The 13,339-nt window shown below is 36.6% G+C and overlaps 1 protein-coding gene across 1 annotated transcript in view; it reads left to right on the forward strand.

Annotated features, from left to right (window-relative positions):
• Positions 1 to 1,090: 1,090 nt before the first annotated feature.
• Positions 1,091 to 13,339, forward strand: part of DTHD1 (death domain containing 1) — a 67,775-nt gene continuing 55,526 nt past the window's right edge. Inside the window, exons 1-4 of the mRNA XM_039227046.1 lie at positions 1,091 to 1,361; positions 4,014 to 4,629; positions 8,401 to 8,728; positions 11,470 to 11,649. Of these exons, the coding sequence (XP_039082977.1) occupies positions 1,091 to 1,361; positions 4,014 to 4,629; positions 8,401 to 8,728; positions 11,470 to 11,649 (1,395 nt within the window). The remainder of the gene's footprint in view (positions 1,362 to 4,013; positions 4,630 to 8,400; positions 8,729 to 11,469; positions 11,650 to 13,339) is intronic.

Below are 13,339 nucleotides of genomic sequence, written 5' to 3' on the forward strand. Positions count from 1 at the left end.
TCCCAGTGTCAGGAAGGAAAATGGGATGGCTTGAGGAGGAGCAGTCTGGTTCTCCATTGGAAAGCTTTCACTTCATTCCAGTACCTCTAAGAGAACATGCATAGGGAATGCACTGCCCTCTCCAGGTGCTGTGTTCTTCCTAATGAGGGATTGGAGAGGAGGAAGCACACCCCCAGGTTCTCCTATATCAAGTCCTGTATTGCAATGGCCTCATAGATGATGTGCCACCCGAGAGGTCAGTAGTGGTGAGAACCTGTTGTATCATACATGGAGAAGAGTCCTTGCTAGTTCAGAGAAAGCCACTCTTCAGGTTTGCTTTATTTTAGTGAAGGGGCATTTTGTCTAATTAGAGAGGAAAGTGGTCAGGCACCTATCTCAACCCCACTGGAGACTTGCCAAATAAAAAGGCACTAATTAGACTTACTTAACCAATGGTAATAGATGTACTCTAGCAGAGGATTCTGTTTTTAAAACTCTTAATTATAAAAAAATATAATATATGCTAATGAGAGTATTGTAAAGACCCTCCATGTAATCACACCCAGCTTCAACAATTTAGTAACAGCACATCTTAATTCATCTCGATGCCACACCCATAATCCCAGATTGTTTTGCAACAATTCAAGCATCGTATTATTTCCTTCATAAGTATTTTTAATGATCACGTAGGAATCTATATCACATAGAAAACTTAAACAGTTTACCTTTGTTTAATAAACTTCTCATCCTACCATAGAATCTATATTTTGTTGCCTCAAGACTTGAGAGGCATGTAGGGCTTCTCATATACATATTGAATGTGTAAAACTTACATGGAGAGTGGGATTGTGTGAGTTAGCTCTATCCCTGTGATTAATCTCTTCTGTACACAATGGCAGCCAGGGTGTGGGAACGCCCCTCCTTTGGTCACCTAGTAACTTTTCACTGGTCAACAAGAAGCTGAATAAGCGATTATATTGCGAGAAAGTGCTTGGCTAGCTGACTTGGATCATCTCCTAGATTTTAAGAGAAGTTCTATCGCCAAGTTTGAATTTGCTAAACCTTTAAGGCTTTGCTGGCAGAAAAGAAGCGTTCCACTCTTGGAGCATAAATGGATTCAGAAGACATGGGCTCAGGTAAACTAGGCCAAATATTGAAGCAGATTTGGAGACAAAACCTGATGTTAAAACAGGCCCTCCTGGGTGATAACCAGTGTGAAGGGGCTGGTGGGGCCGGTTGGATAGCCACGGTGGTCTTTCTGGGTCAAGAACTCAGTGGGGCCCTTCACCAATTCTTGGAGCACACTGCAGGGACCCTGCACTCTACCTGCCAGCAGCTGTATGTATTGCTTGACAAGGAGGACCAGTGTGTCTGGAAACAAGGCAAGTATTTCTTTTTGTTCTTCTCTAAGAAATGTTGATTGGGTAGTCACTTCGAGAGGTACTAAGGAGCATGCAAAGAAGGCTAAGATAGAGTCTTGTCCATAAGGGACTAACAATATATTTGGGGAAATAAGGTAAGACAAATGGACAAGTGCAAGGGATATCAAAGCCAGTTCCATTAAAGACATACGAAGGAAGTACATTAGGACCTCAGAATCAAGCAAGATTCCATTTTTAGAGTGGGAAATTGGGAGTTTTGCTATATCAAATGCTGTATTTAAACTGAAGCTCAGGGGTGCCTGGGTAGCTCGGTTAAGTGTCCAACTTTGACTCAGGCCATGATCTCATGTTCGAGCCCTGCATCAGTCTCTGTTTTGATGACTCGGAACCTGGAACCTGCTTCAGATACTATGTCTCCCTCTCTCTCTGCCCCTTCCCCACTTGCGTTCTTTCTCTCTCAGAAATAAACATATGGGGCACCTGGGTGGCTCAGTTGGTTAAGCGTCCCACTTCAGCTCAGGTCATGATCTCCTGGTTCGTGGGTTCAAGCCCCGCATCAGGCTCTGTGCTGACAGCTCAGAGCCTGGAGCCTGTTTCAGATTCTGTGTCTCCCTCTCTCTCTGACTCTCCTCTGCTCATGCTCTTTCTCATCTCTCTCTCTCTTTCTCTCTCTCAGAAATAAATAAAACATTAAAAATTAAAAAAAATAAACATAAAAAAATTTTAAACTGAAGCTTAAGGAATGAATTGTTTTCATGCGGCTAGAAATTAGGAATCTTGAAAAAGCATTTCAGGCAAGGGTGTTATTAGCAGGATCCACTATTAAGAATAGGAAAATTGGGGTACCTGGATGGCTCAGTTGGTTAAGCATCTGACTTCGACTCAGGTCATGTCTCTTGGTCCATGGGTTCGAGCCCTGCATCAGGCTCTGTGCTGACAGCTCCGAGCCTGGTGCCTGCTTCAGATTCTGTGTCTCCCTCTCTCTCTGCCCCTCCCCCACTCATTCTCTGTCTCTCTCTCAAAAATAAGTAAACATTAAGAAAAAAAATTTTTAAGTAGGAAAATATTCCTACTTTGAGGCAGAACAAGCAGTTTTTCTGTATTGGAATATGATGAAGTTCTATTTGTAGAATTATTTGAGCTTGAACCCATTAATTGTAAAAACACTAGACTGGGGTGGGCTGGGCTATAGAATTGGACATCCTCCTACACACACACTGAGAGGTGAGCAGGCTCTTGGGAATAGTTCCAGTTGTGGATGCTGAAAAGTATGATAGGAAGAACATTGTATCTGGTGAATATAATCTCAGACAACAGTTACTCTAGATAAGATGATGGGTGGTATCATGAAATCCAACTCTAAATAATATAGTGTCAAGGTAAGTGGGCAGGTCTCATCAATCAGGAATCCAGGGCAGATAATGTTAAGAAATTATCTCGAAAGCAGATGGTAGGCTTTGGGGAAATCTGTCCAAAGGCAGCATGACCCAGACAATGGCAGTTGGAGCTCATAGCCAAGACTCTAGTCTCTGGAGTGAATTGAATATGGTCTTAGGCAACATATCAAGACAAATGGTTATTCATGGAAAATGATAAGGACACAGCTACCAGAATGGAGATCAACATAAAGGTGTTCTTAGATACAAGACAAAAACACAAGTTGTCAGAACTGGAGACCAAAGATAAACCTAGATTTGTAAAAGGATGATTTAATGATGACTCTTAAAATACTGACCTATATATGGGGATATAATTTACATATTCCTTAGTTCAGAATTGAATTCTAAAGATTGGAGAGTTGCTAAGCCTGCAAGAAGTGATCAAGTGATCTCAGCTGTGAGCTGTGACTTCAGAGAAGGGATGCACAGAGAAGAGAATGGTAGGACATGGGAATGAAATAAAAGATTATTTCGGATCAGATCATGAGGAGGGTTTCCGCCAGTGAGAAGAGGTTTGACTTGGTTTAGTAGTCCTTGAGTAGCTAATGCAGGTTCTAATCAGAGAATCAGAATCTGTACAATTAAAGCTATTCCTTGGAAGGCTAATTAGAAAACTGTAAATGATCACAAGAAGAATAGTGTAAACCTAAAATAATTCTCATAGCATTCAGCAAAGTACCAAAAAAGTATAGTATCTGCACCAGTAAAAATAATGTAGTTATGATATGCCTGCTACTCAAGTCTTATCTGAAGTGTTTTGCTGAATTTCAGGCAAATAATTATAAGCTGTTATATTGATAAACAATATAGTACATTCAAAGGAGGAGGAATAAGTCTCAAAATCATACTAAATCATCAAGGGATGATTGAGGGAAATGTTGACTTCAGTTGAATAGTTTTCTGACTGTGTAGGGGAGATCACGGTATCTGCCTCCAAATATTCAAAGAATTTTCATGTGCAGAAAGTATTGGACTTACTCTTTGCCACTACAGCATAAAGCAATTTGTCCCCAATTCCTAGATGTGTTAAAAGAGTGACAGTTGTACAAATGACTTCTTCTTTAGGAGGGAGATTGGCTTAAATGCCTGGTAAAGGTCTTGGTAGGTTTCTGAGGTTATCTTGCCATATCTTCATGGAGAAATATAATTTGGTTCAGCTTTGTATTTTATTCTTTTTATGTATTTGTGTGTGTTTGTGTGTGTGTGTGTGTAGAAATGTCTACTTTCATAGACTGCCTCATGAAAATAAATGAATATTTGGGGAGCACTGCTACACTTCTAAAGGAAGAAGAAAAAAAGATGTGTAATTTATGCGGCATGCATGATGAATGTACCCCACTGCAGACAATGTCCACTATTCACGATATCAAAGCAGCAGACATTGCTGCAAGAGGGGAACAGAATGTCATAGAAACAGCTACTGTTTCTTCCACAAATGGAGAGCAAAGTCATTACACGAACCAGGTCCAGTTAAAAAAAAATAAAGCGCATATGAGTTCAGACTTAGTGGAAAAAGAAAAGAATACATCATTGAATGAAGATATAACAGAGCAAGAGGAATCACAGGACAAAATGTTCCCAGATAATGTAGAAAATGAAGATGATAAACAAATAGAACACATGACTGTTGAGAACATAAATGGCAACAGGGAAGAGATGCATGACATAATCCAGAAAACAGAAAGAGAAATACAAGAGACCTCAGAAAACCAAAGAGAAGAGATTACCACATCCTCAAAAACATGTGATATCTCCAGCAAATATCTGAATAGTCTTCTTTCCAATGATTCAGAGGGTCTGAACCAAAAGAATAACATAATGGAAAAGGAGTAAGTAAATGTAATGTGAGTGGTGCTTGTACAATGCCTATTGATATGTGTACTTCTATAGTTATTATACATAGTATTTATACATGACTAGAATTTTATATCTCCCTTTAGATCATCTCCAAAAAATATTGTAAATTAATAATTCAGTTTAAATTACTTTTAGTAAAATTTATATGGCAGCCATTACTAATATATATATTTTTTATAGTTTTAGGAAACAAACACTCAATGTTTCTTTAAAGGAAGAGGAGTTGACGATATATGGAAGTAGTTTAAATGAACAATTGTCCAGAACATGAACAGTCTTCTAAATCACTACTCTTTCAATTATAATAAGAAGAAACTAGGAGACTACAGAGAATTCATATACTGGAAACACATTTTCTAGCCTCAGATTTATTTTAATTATATCCTCAAATAAATCCTCACATTTCTTTTATTTATAAATTATCATAAGTTCTTAACCTGTGTCTGTAGTCTTTAGGGGCCATGGGTAAGCTTTAAGCAATTTTTAAAACTGAGTGTATATTTTCATACCTATTTGATCTCCTTAGAGATGGTCCAAAACTTTTAACAGATTCCCAAAGAGCCCATGACATTCGAAAAAATAAAAGTGGAAAGTGACTGATATACTTCATGAACTGTCTTCCCTATACAAGGGGATAATAATCCCTATTCATCCAAATAAAATAAAATATTCACAAGCCATAGTTTTCTAGCAAATATCACATCCTTAGAAGGCAATGGAGAATAATGAAAACAATCATGGCTTTGGGAATCAGACTTACATTTTATATCCAGTTTTTCTACAGAATAGTTCTGTGACACTGGGCAGCTTGCTTCATCTCTTAGCCTTGTTTTCTTCTTTTTAGAAACTATATATACTTGCTGGGATTATTTGGTAAGATCAAGTGAAAAAATCACATAAAGGGCCTAGCACTACACACTTTGCAGATGCTTGCGCTGACCTAAATGTTACTGTATAATTGATTTCACTCTCAACAACCCTCACTTTCTCTACCTTCCACACTCTTCCAACTTTCACTTACCCCCTCTCTGCCATGATGTGCTGTGCTCTTTTCAGGTGTACAATACCATTTCCAGGACAACACCACAACTAGGTCTAGGATCTCAAGCAGCTCATTTTGCTACTTTGACCTTACCTATCTCATCAGGAAAATGAAGAGGTTGAGTTGGATTAGCTATGAGGTCCCTACAGGGCTGAGAATCTAATGAATTTTTTAGATGTCATAGGAGAGCGTTCAATGCATGAAAGACCCCCATAGTTTCAAAGAACTATTGCCCCTGCAAAACAATTATTAAGTTAGTTAATATGTGGTTACCCATTTCACTGGAGAAAAACATTAACACTTCATATTCTTACATTCAGAAATGACTCAAAGCATCAACTAATGAGTCACTGCTGAACCACTCCCTCTAACACCTCCCTTAGGTGTTCCCTAGTTAGCTATTTCCTCTTCATAGCATCCAAACCAATTGTGCTTGGCTTGCATATTTATAAAGATGACTACGCTTTCAATCCCTCAGGCTAGGAAGCCATCAGACCACTTAAAATATATATGTCATAAACAAAATCTTGCTGGGAATCTGTTGTGATTCCTCATTGGATAGCTTTCTGTAAGAAACCTATCTCTTCTACTTTTGTTGTCCTAGTATGTATAGACTCAAAGGGAAACAAGACTAAAATAAACCAATCTGATTATTTTAGCTGCTGGACTAGATCTATTTGATTAAACCTAGAGGAAATGGAAGCATTTATAGGTCTCTTCAGTCACTTCATTTATCAGTCTTTTAGAAGAAGGTATGCAGATAGTTTCCAGGGCACAAAGAGAATCATTTTTGAAGTTATACAAGGCTGAGTCACTGTATTCTCTGTTAAACAATTCTGAAATTGTCTTTCATTTTCTGAAGTACGATTATTACTCTCATCAGAAAATGTACAAACAGACCAATGTACTGGGTAATTTCCTTCTAACTTTACAGGTTTAGAATTATAAATATAAATAACCTTCCTTGAAATTTCAACATGTTTTGTTTTGTTTTAGATATCTACATTAAAGGGTACTATAAATTCAATCCACTAATAATTGAAAAATAGTTAAAACCTGATTATTCTAGAACTGGGTATGAATGCTGCATTTTATATGGATCCTCTTATTTATCTTTCACATTGCCAATATTTCAGTCATTTCATGGATAAGAAATGAGAAGTACCAAAAGGAGAAACTACAGCTGGCGATTTCAATGTAGAGATCTAGCATTTATTGAGCACACATTTTATGCTAACCCCCTTTAATAAGAACTTTAAATATTTTATCTCATTGCATCTTCACACCATTGTGAATTAGGTATTGGTTTCAGTAATGGATAAAGAAGCTAGTGCTTTGGAGTGATTTGAAAATATGTTAGAAAGTGTGGACATTTGTGCTGAAGATAGACGGATTCTATTATTGGTTCTGTAACTTAACATTGGTGTAATTTTCAACAAGTGAAATTTTCTAAGCCTCAGTTTCCTTACCTGTAAAAGGTGATGACAGTAGTATCTGCCTGACCTCCTTAGTGTGAGGATTAAATGAAACAACATGGGGACCCCTGGCTGGCTCAGGAGGTAGAACATGAAACTCTTGATCTCCGGAATGTGAGTTCGAACCCTACGTTGGTTGTAAAGATTACTGAAAAATAATTAAATCTTAAAAAAAGGAAAGAAACAATGTGTAGCCTAAAATCTGGTCCATAGAGAGTGCTAATATATTAGTTATCTTAATAATAATTAATGATATTTGGAGCACCTGAGTGGCTTAGTCAGTTAAACTTCAGAATTGGTTTTGGCTCAGGCAGTACCTCACAGTTCCTGGGTTTAAGCACCATGGCCCACTCTGTGCTGGCAATGCAGAGCCTGCTTGTGATTCTTTCTCTGCCTCTCCCTCTGCTCCTTCCCTCCCTCAAAATAAATAAACATTTAAAAAATATTATTGATATTTAAGGCCAAGCAAATAGTAAGTGACTGATCACAAACTTGAATTTAAATGTTTAAGATTCTAAAATCTTTGGCAAAGGTGATGGTTATAAAAAGCAAGAGTATAACAAATGGTCAAAATAAGTGTTTATATTGATTCTTTGATGATTATAAATATTCTGCTTCTAATTACCTTGATTAATCATAAGTGCACAGTATTTTGTACCTTTATCAGTTTTTCAAAAAAACATAATAAACATCATCATTCGATGTAATATGTTTGGATAATTCCAATACCAGATATATATTTACATATATATTTATCTCCTTCCCTTAAATTTAGTAAACAATTCAAGTATAAGTACTTGGTTTATCAAGAAGCATTAGTAATCTTCAGATTCATGTTGTAAAGTGAACAAAGCTGAGAAATCAACCACCTAAATAATAATGGTAATGTCAATGGGAACAATAGTAACAATAGTTAATATGTATAATACAGACTATGTCAGGCATAGCTTTTTAATTACTTAACATTTGCGAGTTTATTTAATTCTCACAGCCATCTTATTAGACAGGTATTATTTCATTATCATTTTACAGTTGAATAAACTGAGGCACAGAGAGGTTGAGTATCTTTCCCAAGGTTACAGAGTTAGTAAGTGGAAAAATTGGGATTCACACCAAAACAATGTGGCTTTCGAGCTTGTGCTCTGCATTTAGCTATACAGTACACAAATTAAATAATTGCAAAAATTATGTGTTTTTCTTTTTCTTTCTCTTTTTTTTTGCTGCAGATACTTTGACATACTGAGTGATACCAGCCCCCAAGTGTCTTGTTATATTACAGCACCATCATATGTTCTACAACATCTAGAATGCCGGATAATTAATAACATGAGTTCTTTAATAGTGAGTGACAATGAAGAGTTGGTCAGTAATGTCATCACTGTTGAGTGCTCAGATATGGAAAACAAAATTCCGTTTCCAATATGCATTACAATTCCATTTACTGCACGTTACAGGGGAAATTACAGAGACATCATGGTAAAAGTGTCTGATGTAAACCTTCAGTCGAGTTACCTAACCCCAAATTCACTGGAAGGAATGAGAGGAAGTTACAAGGTTGGTAAATCCTTGACTATATCTACATTTGCTATTTGACTCCTCTACTAAATATTAGCCAGACTACCAGATTGTGAATAGATATAATTGCTCCATCGGTAATAAGTGGAAAGGCTGATTAGGTTAACACCAGTGAATTCACAATTTTTTTTGCTATCTATAAAGATCAAAGGAAAACAGTAATTATTGGGAAAAACTTCAGAATGAAGAACTTGGGTCTAGGACCTAGCAAATGTATGTTCACCTGGGAAAGAAAACCAAAATCATTGCTTAGTCAGCTTCATGCTCTAGACTAGCATTAGACTAACATTTCTAATGTGATGGACCTCTGTCTTAACTTAAGAAGGTTGGTATCCCCAGGTAATACTAGTTTTATTTTTATCATTCATGAGTTGTGAAACTATGTAAAAAAAATAATTGCATGCATGTGTGTGTTCCTTAAGATAGTTATTAAGTCTATAAATTGTGTTTTCTTTATACACAGAAGATAGGATATGTGGTAGTTAAGATGTGAGTTGTGGAGGAAGATTGGCTGGGTTTGAAATCTGATTCCTATACTTTCTTGCTATGTTAGAATGGGTAAATTATGTAACCATGTCATGACTCAATTTCTTTATCTGAAAAATGAACACAATAATATTGTCTGCCTGATAGGATCATAGGGATTAAATGAGTAAATGCACTTAAGACAAAAGGAAGCCTATAAACATGTGTTAGGAGTTAATAAATTAGACTTTATTGTAATAACTCTGAGCTTCTCTACCATCACAAATTCCTGTTTTGAAGACAGAATATAACAGCTGTTAAATTAGCATGAAGTTGATGGGAACTAAGGTTAAAGATTTTTCTGTGGGTCCCCAAATTAACTTTTAAACAAAATGTTTATCTTTTTAGCTTTACGTAAGTTGTCATTATTTGAAGACGGGGCAAGGAATAAATGTTTGAAAATTCCATGAAACAAGAAATTCTTTATAATACATCTCTTCTTTTTCTGATTTGGGACTTTCCTGAGTTACAAACAAAGTTATGTAGTAGAATATGAAAGCTAAGCTTGCTTAATTATTTGTTCCAATTCATGTCCCTAATACATTTTATATTTAGTCTAGGAAGCCGATATGTATAATAGTCTGGTCAGCATTGCTCTTGACTGTGGCTTTTTAATCTTAACGAATCTATGTGACTGACATTATAAAAGCAAAAACTGTTGATAGTACATGTGACTTACAAGATGTTTAGTAAATGGATAATCAGAGCAAAAAAGAAATCAAAATACAAGGACTGTTATCTACTAAAAATATACCAGCATATGCTTTTTATAATTTTCCAGTGGTAGTTATCCCCATTTTTAGCTCAGAAATTTTAAACTCTGGAGTCCTTCCAAAATTTTGTGTGGTTCATCCGACATTTAAGAATTCTAATTCCAGAGTCAGATAAACAAACCATCATCAGATTTCTGTTGATGGCAACTCCCCTGCTTAAAAACACTTCTGGTTCCCAGCATCTACCAAATGTGCACAAAATGCACAACCACCAGCTCTGGGAAGACTTTTCTTTCTTACTTCTCACCATTTTCCCTTCAGCCAATGAGGAACATTCATCCCGCCCTGAATTTTCCCATCGATGGATTCATGACGTGATATTGTGAAATGTCTTCCTCAGTCAGTTTTCAAATGATAGGTTATTTTCTGTCATGAGTGTCCCTGAAATGTTTATGTGTGTGTCTGCATGATTATCCACTCGTGTTGGGGAGGAGCCGGACTGGGGCTTGGGGACACATGAACAGACCAAATTACTTTTAAGCCTGCCTCTTCATTTTAAGCTTTGGTGGTTATACGAATAGATCATTTTGTTTTCCTTTATGTACTCAGTTCTCTTTTGTGTGATAAAAAAGCTTGAATATGTGCCTACATATATGCATTACAAATTTAAATGTCACTATATAAAAAAGAAACACAAATGCCTCTTTTTAGTTTTTTGCTCCCACTGCATGAAGGAGAGAAATAGAAAAAATGACTTTGCTAAGAGATTGTGAGCTGCCAGAAGGAAGAATTTACTGACAGTACAGGTGCTATAGTGTTTACATAAACTACCCAAATGATGAAATTTGGAATTCTGTAAAACAGTGTTAAATTTCCTGGATAAAGGCCAATATTTATTATTTTTTGGTCTATTTATTTATTTTGAGAGAGAGAGAGAGAGAGAGGGAGAGCAGGGGAGGGGCAAAGAGAGAGAGAGAGAGAGAGAATCCCAAAATCCCAAGCAGGCTCCGGGCTGCCAGCGCAGAGCCCAACACAGGGCTTGAACTCACAAACCATGGAATCATAACATGAACTGAAACCAAGAATTGGACGCTTACCCAACTGAGCCACCCAGGTTCTCCTAAAAGGCAATATTTAAAGTTTATTCTGGTAAAGGAAGATAGGATTCCAAAAATAGTTAATATTTGTGAAAATACTAAATGTGATTGTCCATTCACTCACTATACATCTTGGGGGAGGATTTAAATTTAAAAACATATTTACTTCTCTCTTTTTCTATCATTAGTCCAAATTTGAGAGACTACTATCAGGTTCTACCTCATCTCATGAGATGACCAACCCTTTGGTGTTAATGAAATCTTTCTCAATTGTGAGAGATTACAGGGACAGCAGATAGACTTTTCTTTCGCAGCAGAGTATGTACAGCAGATACTCCCTGAGCAGGGCTGCATTAATGTCCTTTCATGTCCTCAATCCATACAGGGCACCTGTGCTGAAGTGAAAGTGTACAAGTTGGGTATCTTTTCTGTTGTATCTTGTTTAAAGAAAGAGTCCTTCACAGTAACAAAGAAAGGCCTTACTCTTAAGCCAAGCATGGATTCCCGAGTGTCATTAAATTACCCTCCAGGAGTTTTTGGCTCACCAGTACTGGTACAATTAAAGGTAAATGCTAAAAACTGATGAGTTTCTTCTCAGAGATTTTGTGGGTCATCAAACATAGTCCCAAAATGATAAGGGTACCACTATTTAATACAACACTAAATGAATTCTTCCCTTATACTTTTCTTTTTAATCCTTTCTTTCTCTTATTTAAATTTTATTTATTTATTTTTTATTTAAAGAATAGAATTTAGGGGCTCATGCCAACAAATGTCCTCCTTAATGCCCATCACCCATTTATCCCATTCCCCCACTCAATACCTCTCCAGGAACCCTCAGTGTGTTCTCTATAAATACACAGTCCCTTATGGTTTGCCTCCTTCTCCCTTTTTATCTTATTTGTTCTTCCCTTCCCCTATGCTCAACTGTTTTCTTTCTTAAATTCCACATATGAGTGAAATCATATGATATTTACCTTTCTTAGCATAATACACTCTAGTTCCATTCATGTTGTTGCAAATGGCAATATTTCATTCTTTTTGACTGCCAAGTAATATTCATTATATATATAATTCATTATATATATAATATATTATATATGTATATACATATATATGTATACCATATACATACCATACATATATATACATATATATATATATATATATACCATCTTTTCTTTATCCATTTGCCAGTCGATGGACATTTGTACTCTTTCCATAATTTGGCTATTGTTGATAATGCTGCTATAAACATTGGGGTGGATGTGCCCCTTCAAATCAGCATTTTTGTATCCTTTGGATAAATACCTAGTAGTGTAATTGCTGGGTGGTGTGATAGTTCTATTTTTAATTTTTTGAGGCACCTCTGTACTGTTTTCCAGAGTGACTGCAACAGTTTGCATTCCCACCAGCAATGCAGAAGTGTTCCCTTTTCTCTGCATCCTAGCCAACATCTGTTGTTGCCTAAGTTGTTAATGTTAGCCATTCTGACAGGTATGAGGTGGCATCTCATTGTGATTTTTATTTGTATTTCCCTGATAATGAGTGATGTTGAGCATCTTTTCACATGTTTGTTAGCCGTCTGGATGTCTTCTTTTGAAAATTGTCTGTTCATGTCCTTTGCCCATTTCTTCACTGGATTATGTTTTTTTGGGTGTTGAGTTTCATAAGTTCTCTATAGATTTTGAATAGTAACCCTTTATCTGATATGTCATTTGCAAATATCTTCTTCCATTCTGTCAGTTGCCCTTTAGTTTTGTAGTCAGTTTTGTTTAGTTTTGCCTTTGCTGTGCATAAGCTTTTTGTCTTGGTGAGGTCCCAATAGTTCAGTTTTGCTTCTGTTTCCCTTGCCTTTGGAGGCGTGTCTACTAATAAGTTGCTGTGAATGAAGTTTATCTCCTGTAAGATTTTGATGGCTTCCTGTCTTACATTTAGGTCTTTCATTCATTTTGAGTTTATTTTTATGTATGATGTAAGAAAGTGGTCCAGGTTTTTAGGTTTTAGAAAATGTTTGTTTGTTTTTGGAGAGAGAGAGAGCATGAAAAGGGTCAGAGAGAGAGGGAAATACAGAATTTCAAGTAGGTTCCATGCTGTTAGTGCAGAGCCCAACATAGGGCTTCAACTCATGAACTGTGAGATTGTGACCTGAACCGAAATGAAGAGTTGGACGTTTAACCAACTGAGCCACCCAGGAGCCCCTCTTATATTTTTAATGACCTAACATACAGTGTTATCAGTGATAAAGTGAGGAT

The sequence above is a fragment of the Hyaena hyaena genome, unplaced genomic scaffold (genome assembly GCF_003009895.1).
Source record: "Hyaena hyaena isolate Hyena2069 unplaced genomic scaffold, ASM300989v1 scaffold_24, whole genome shotgun sequence".
Classification (NCBI taxonomy): Eukaryota; Metazoa; Chordata; class Mammalia; order Carnivora; family Hyaenidae; genus Hyaena; species Hyaena hyaena.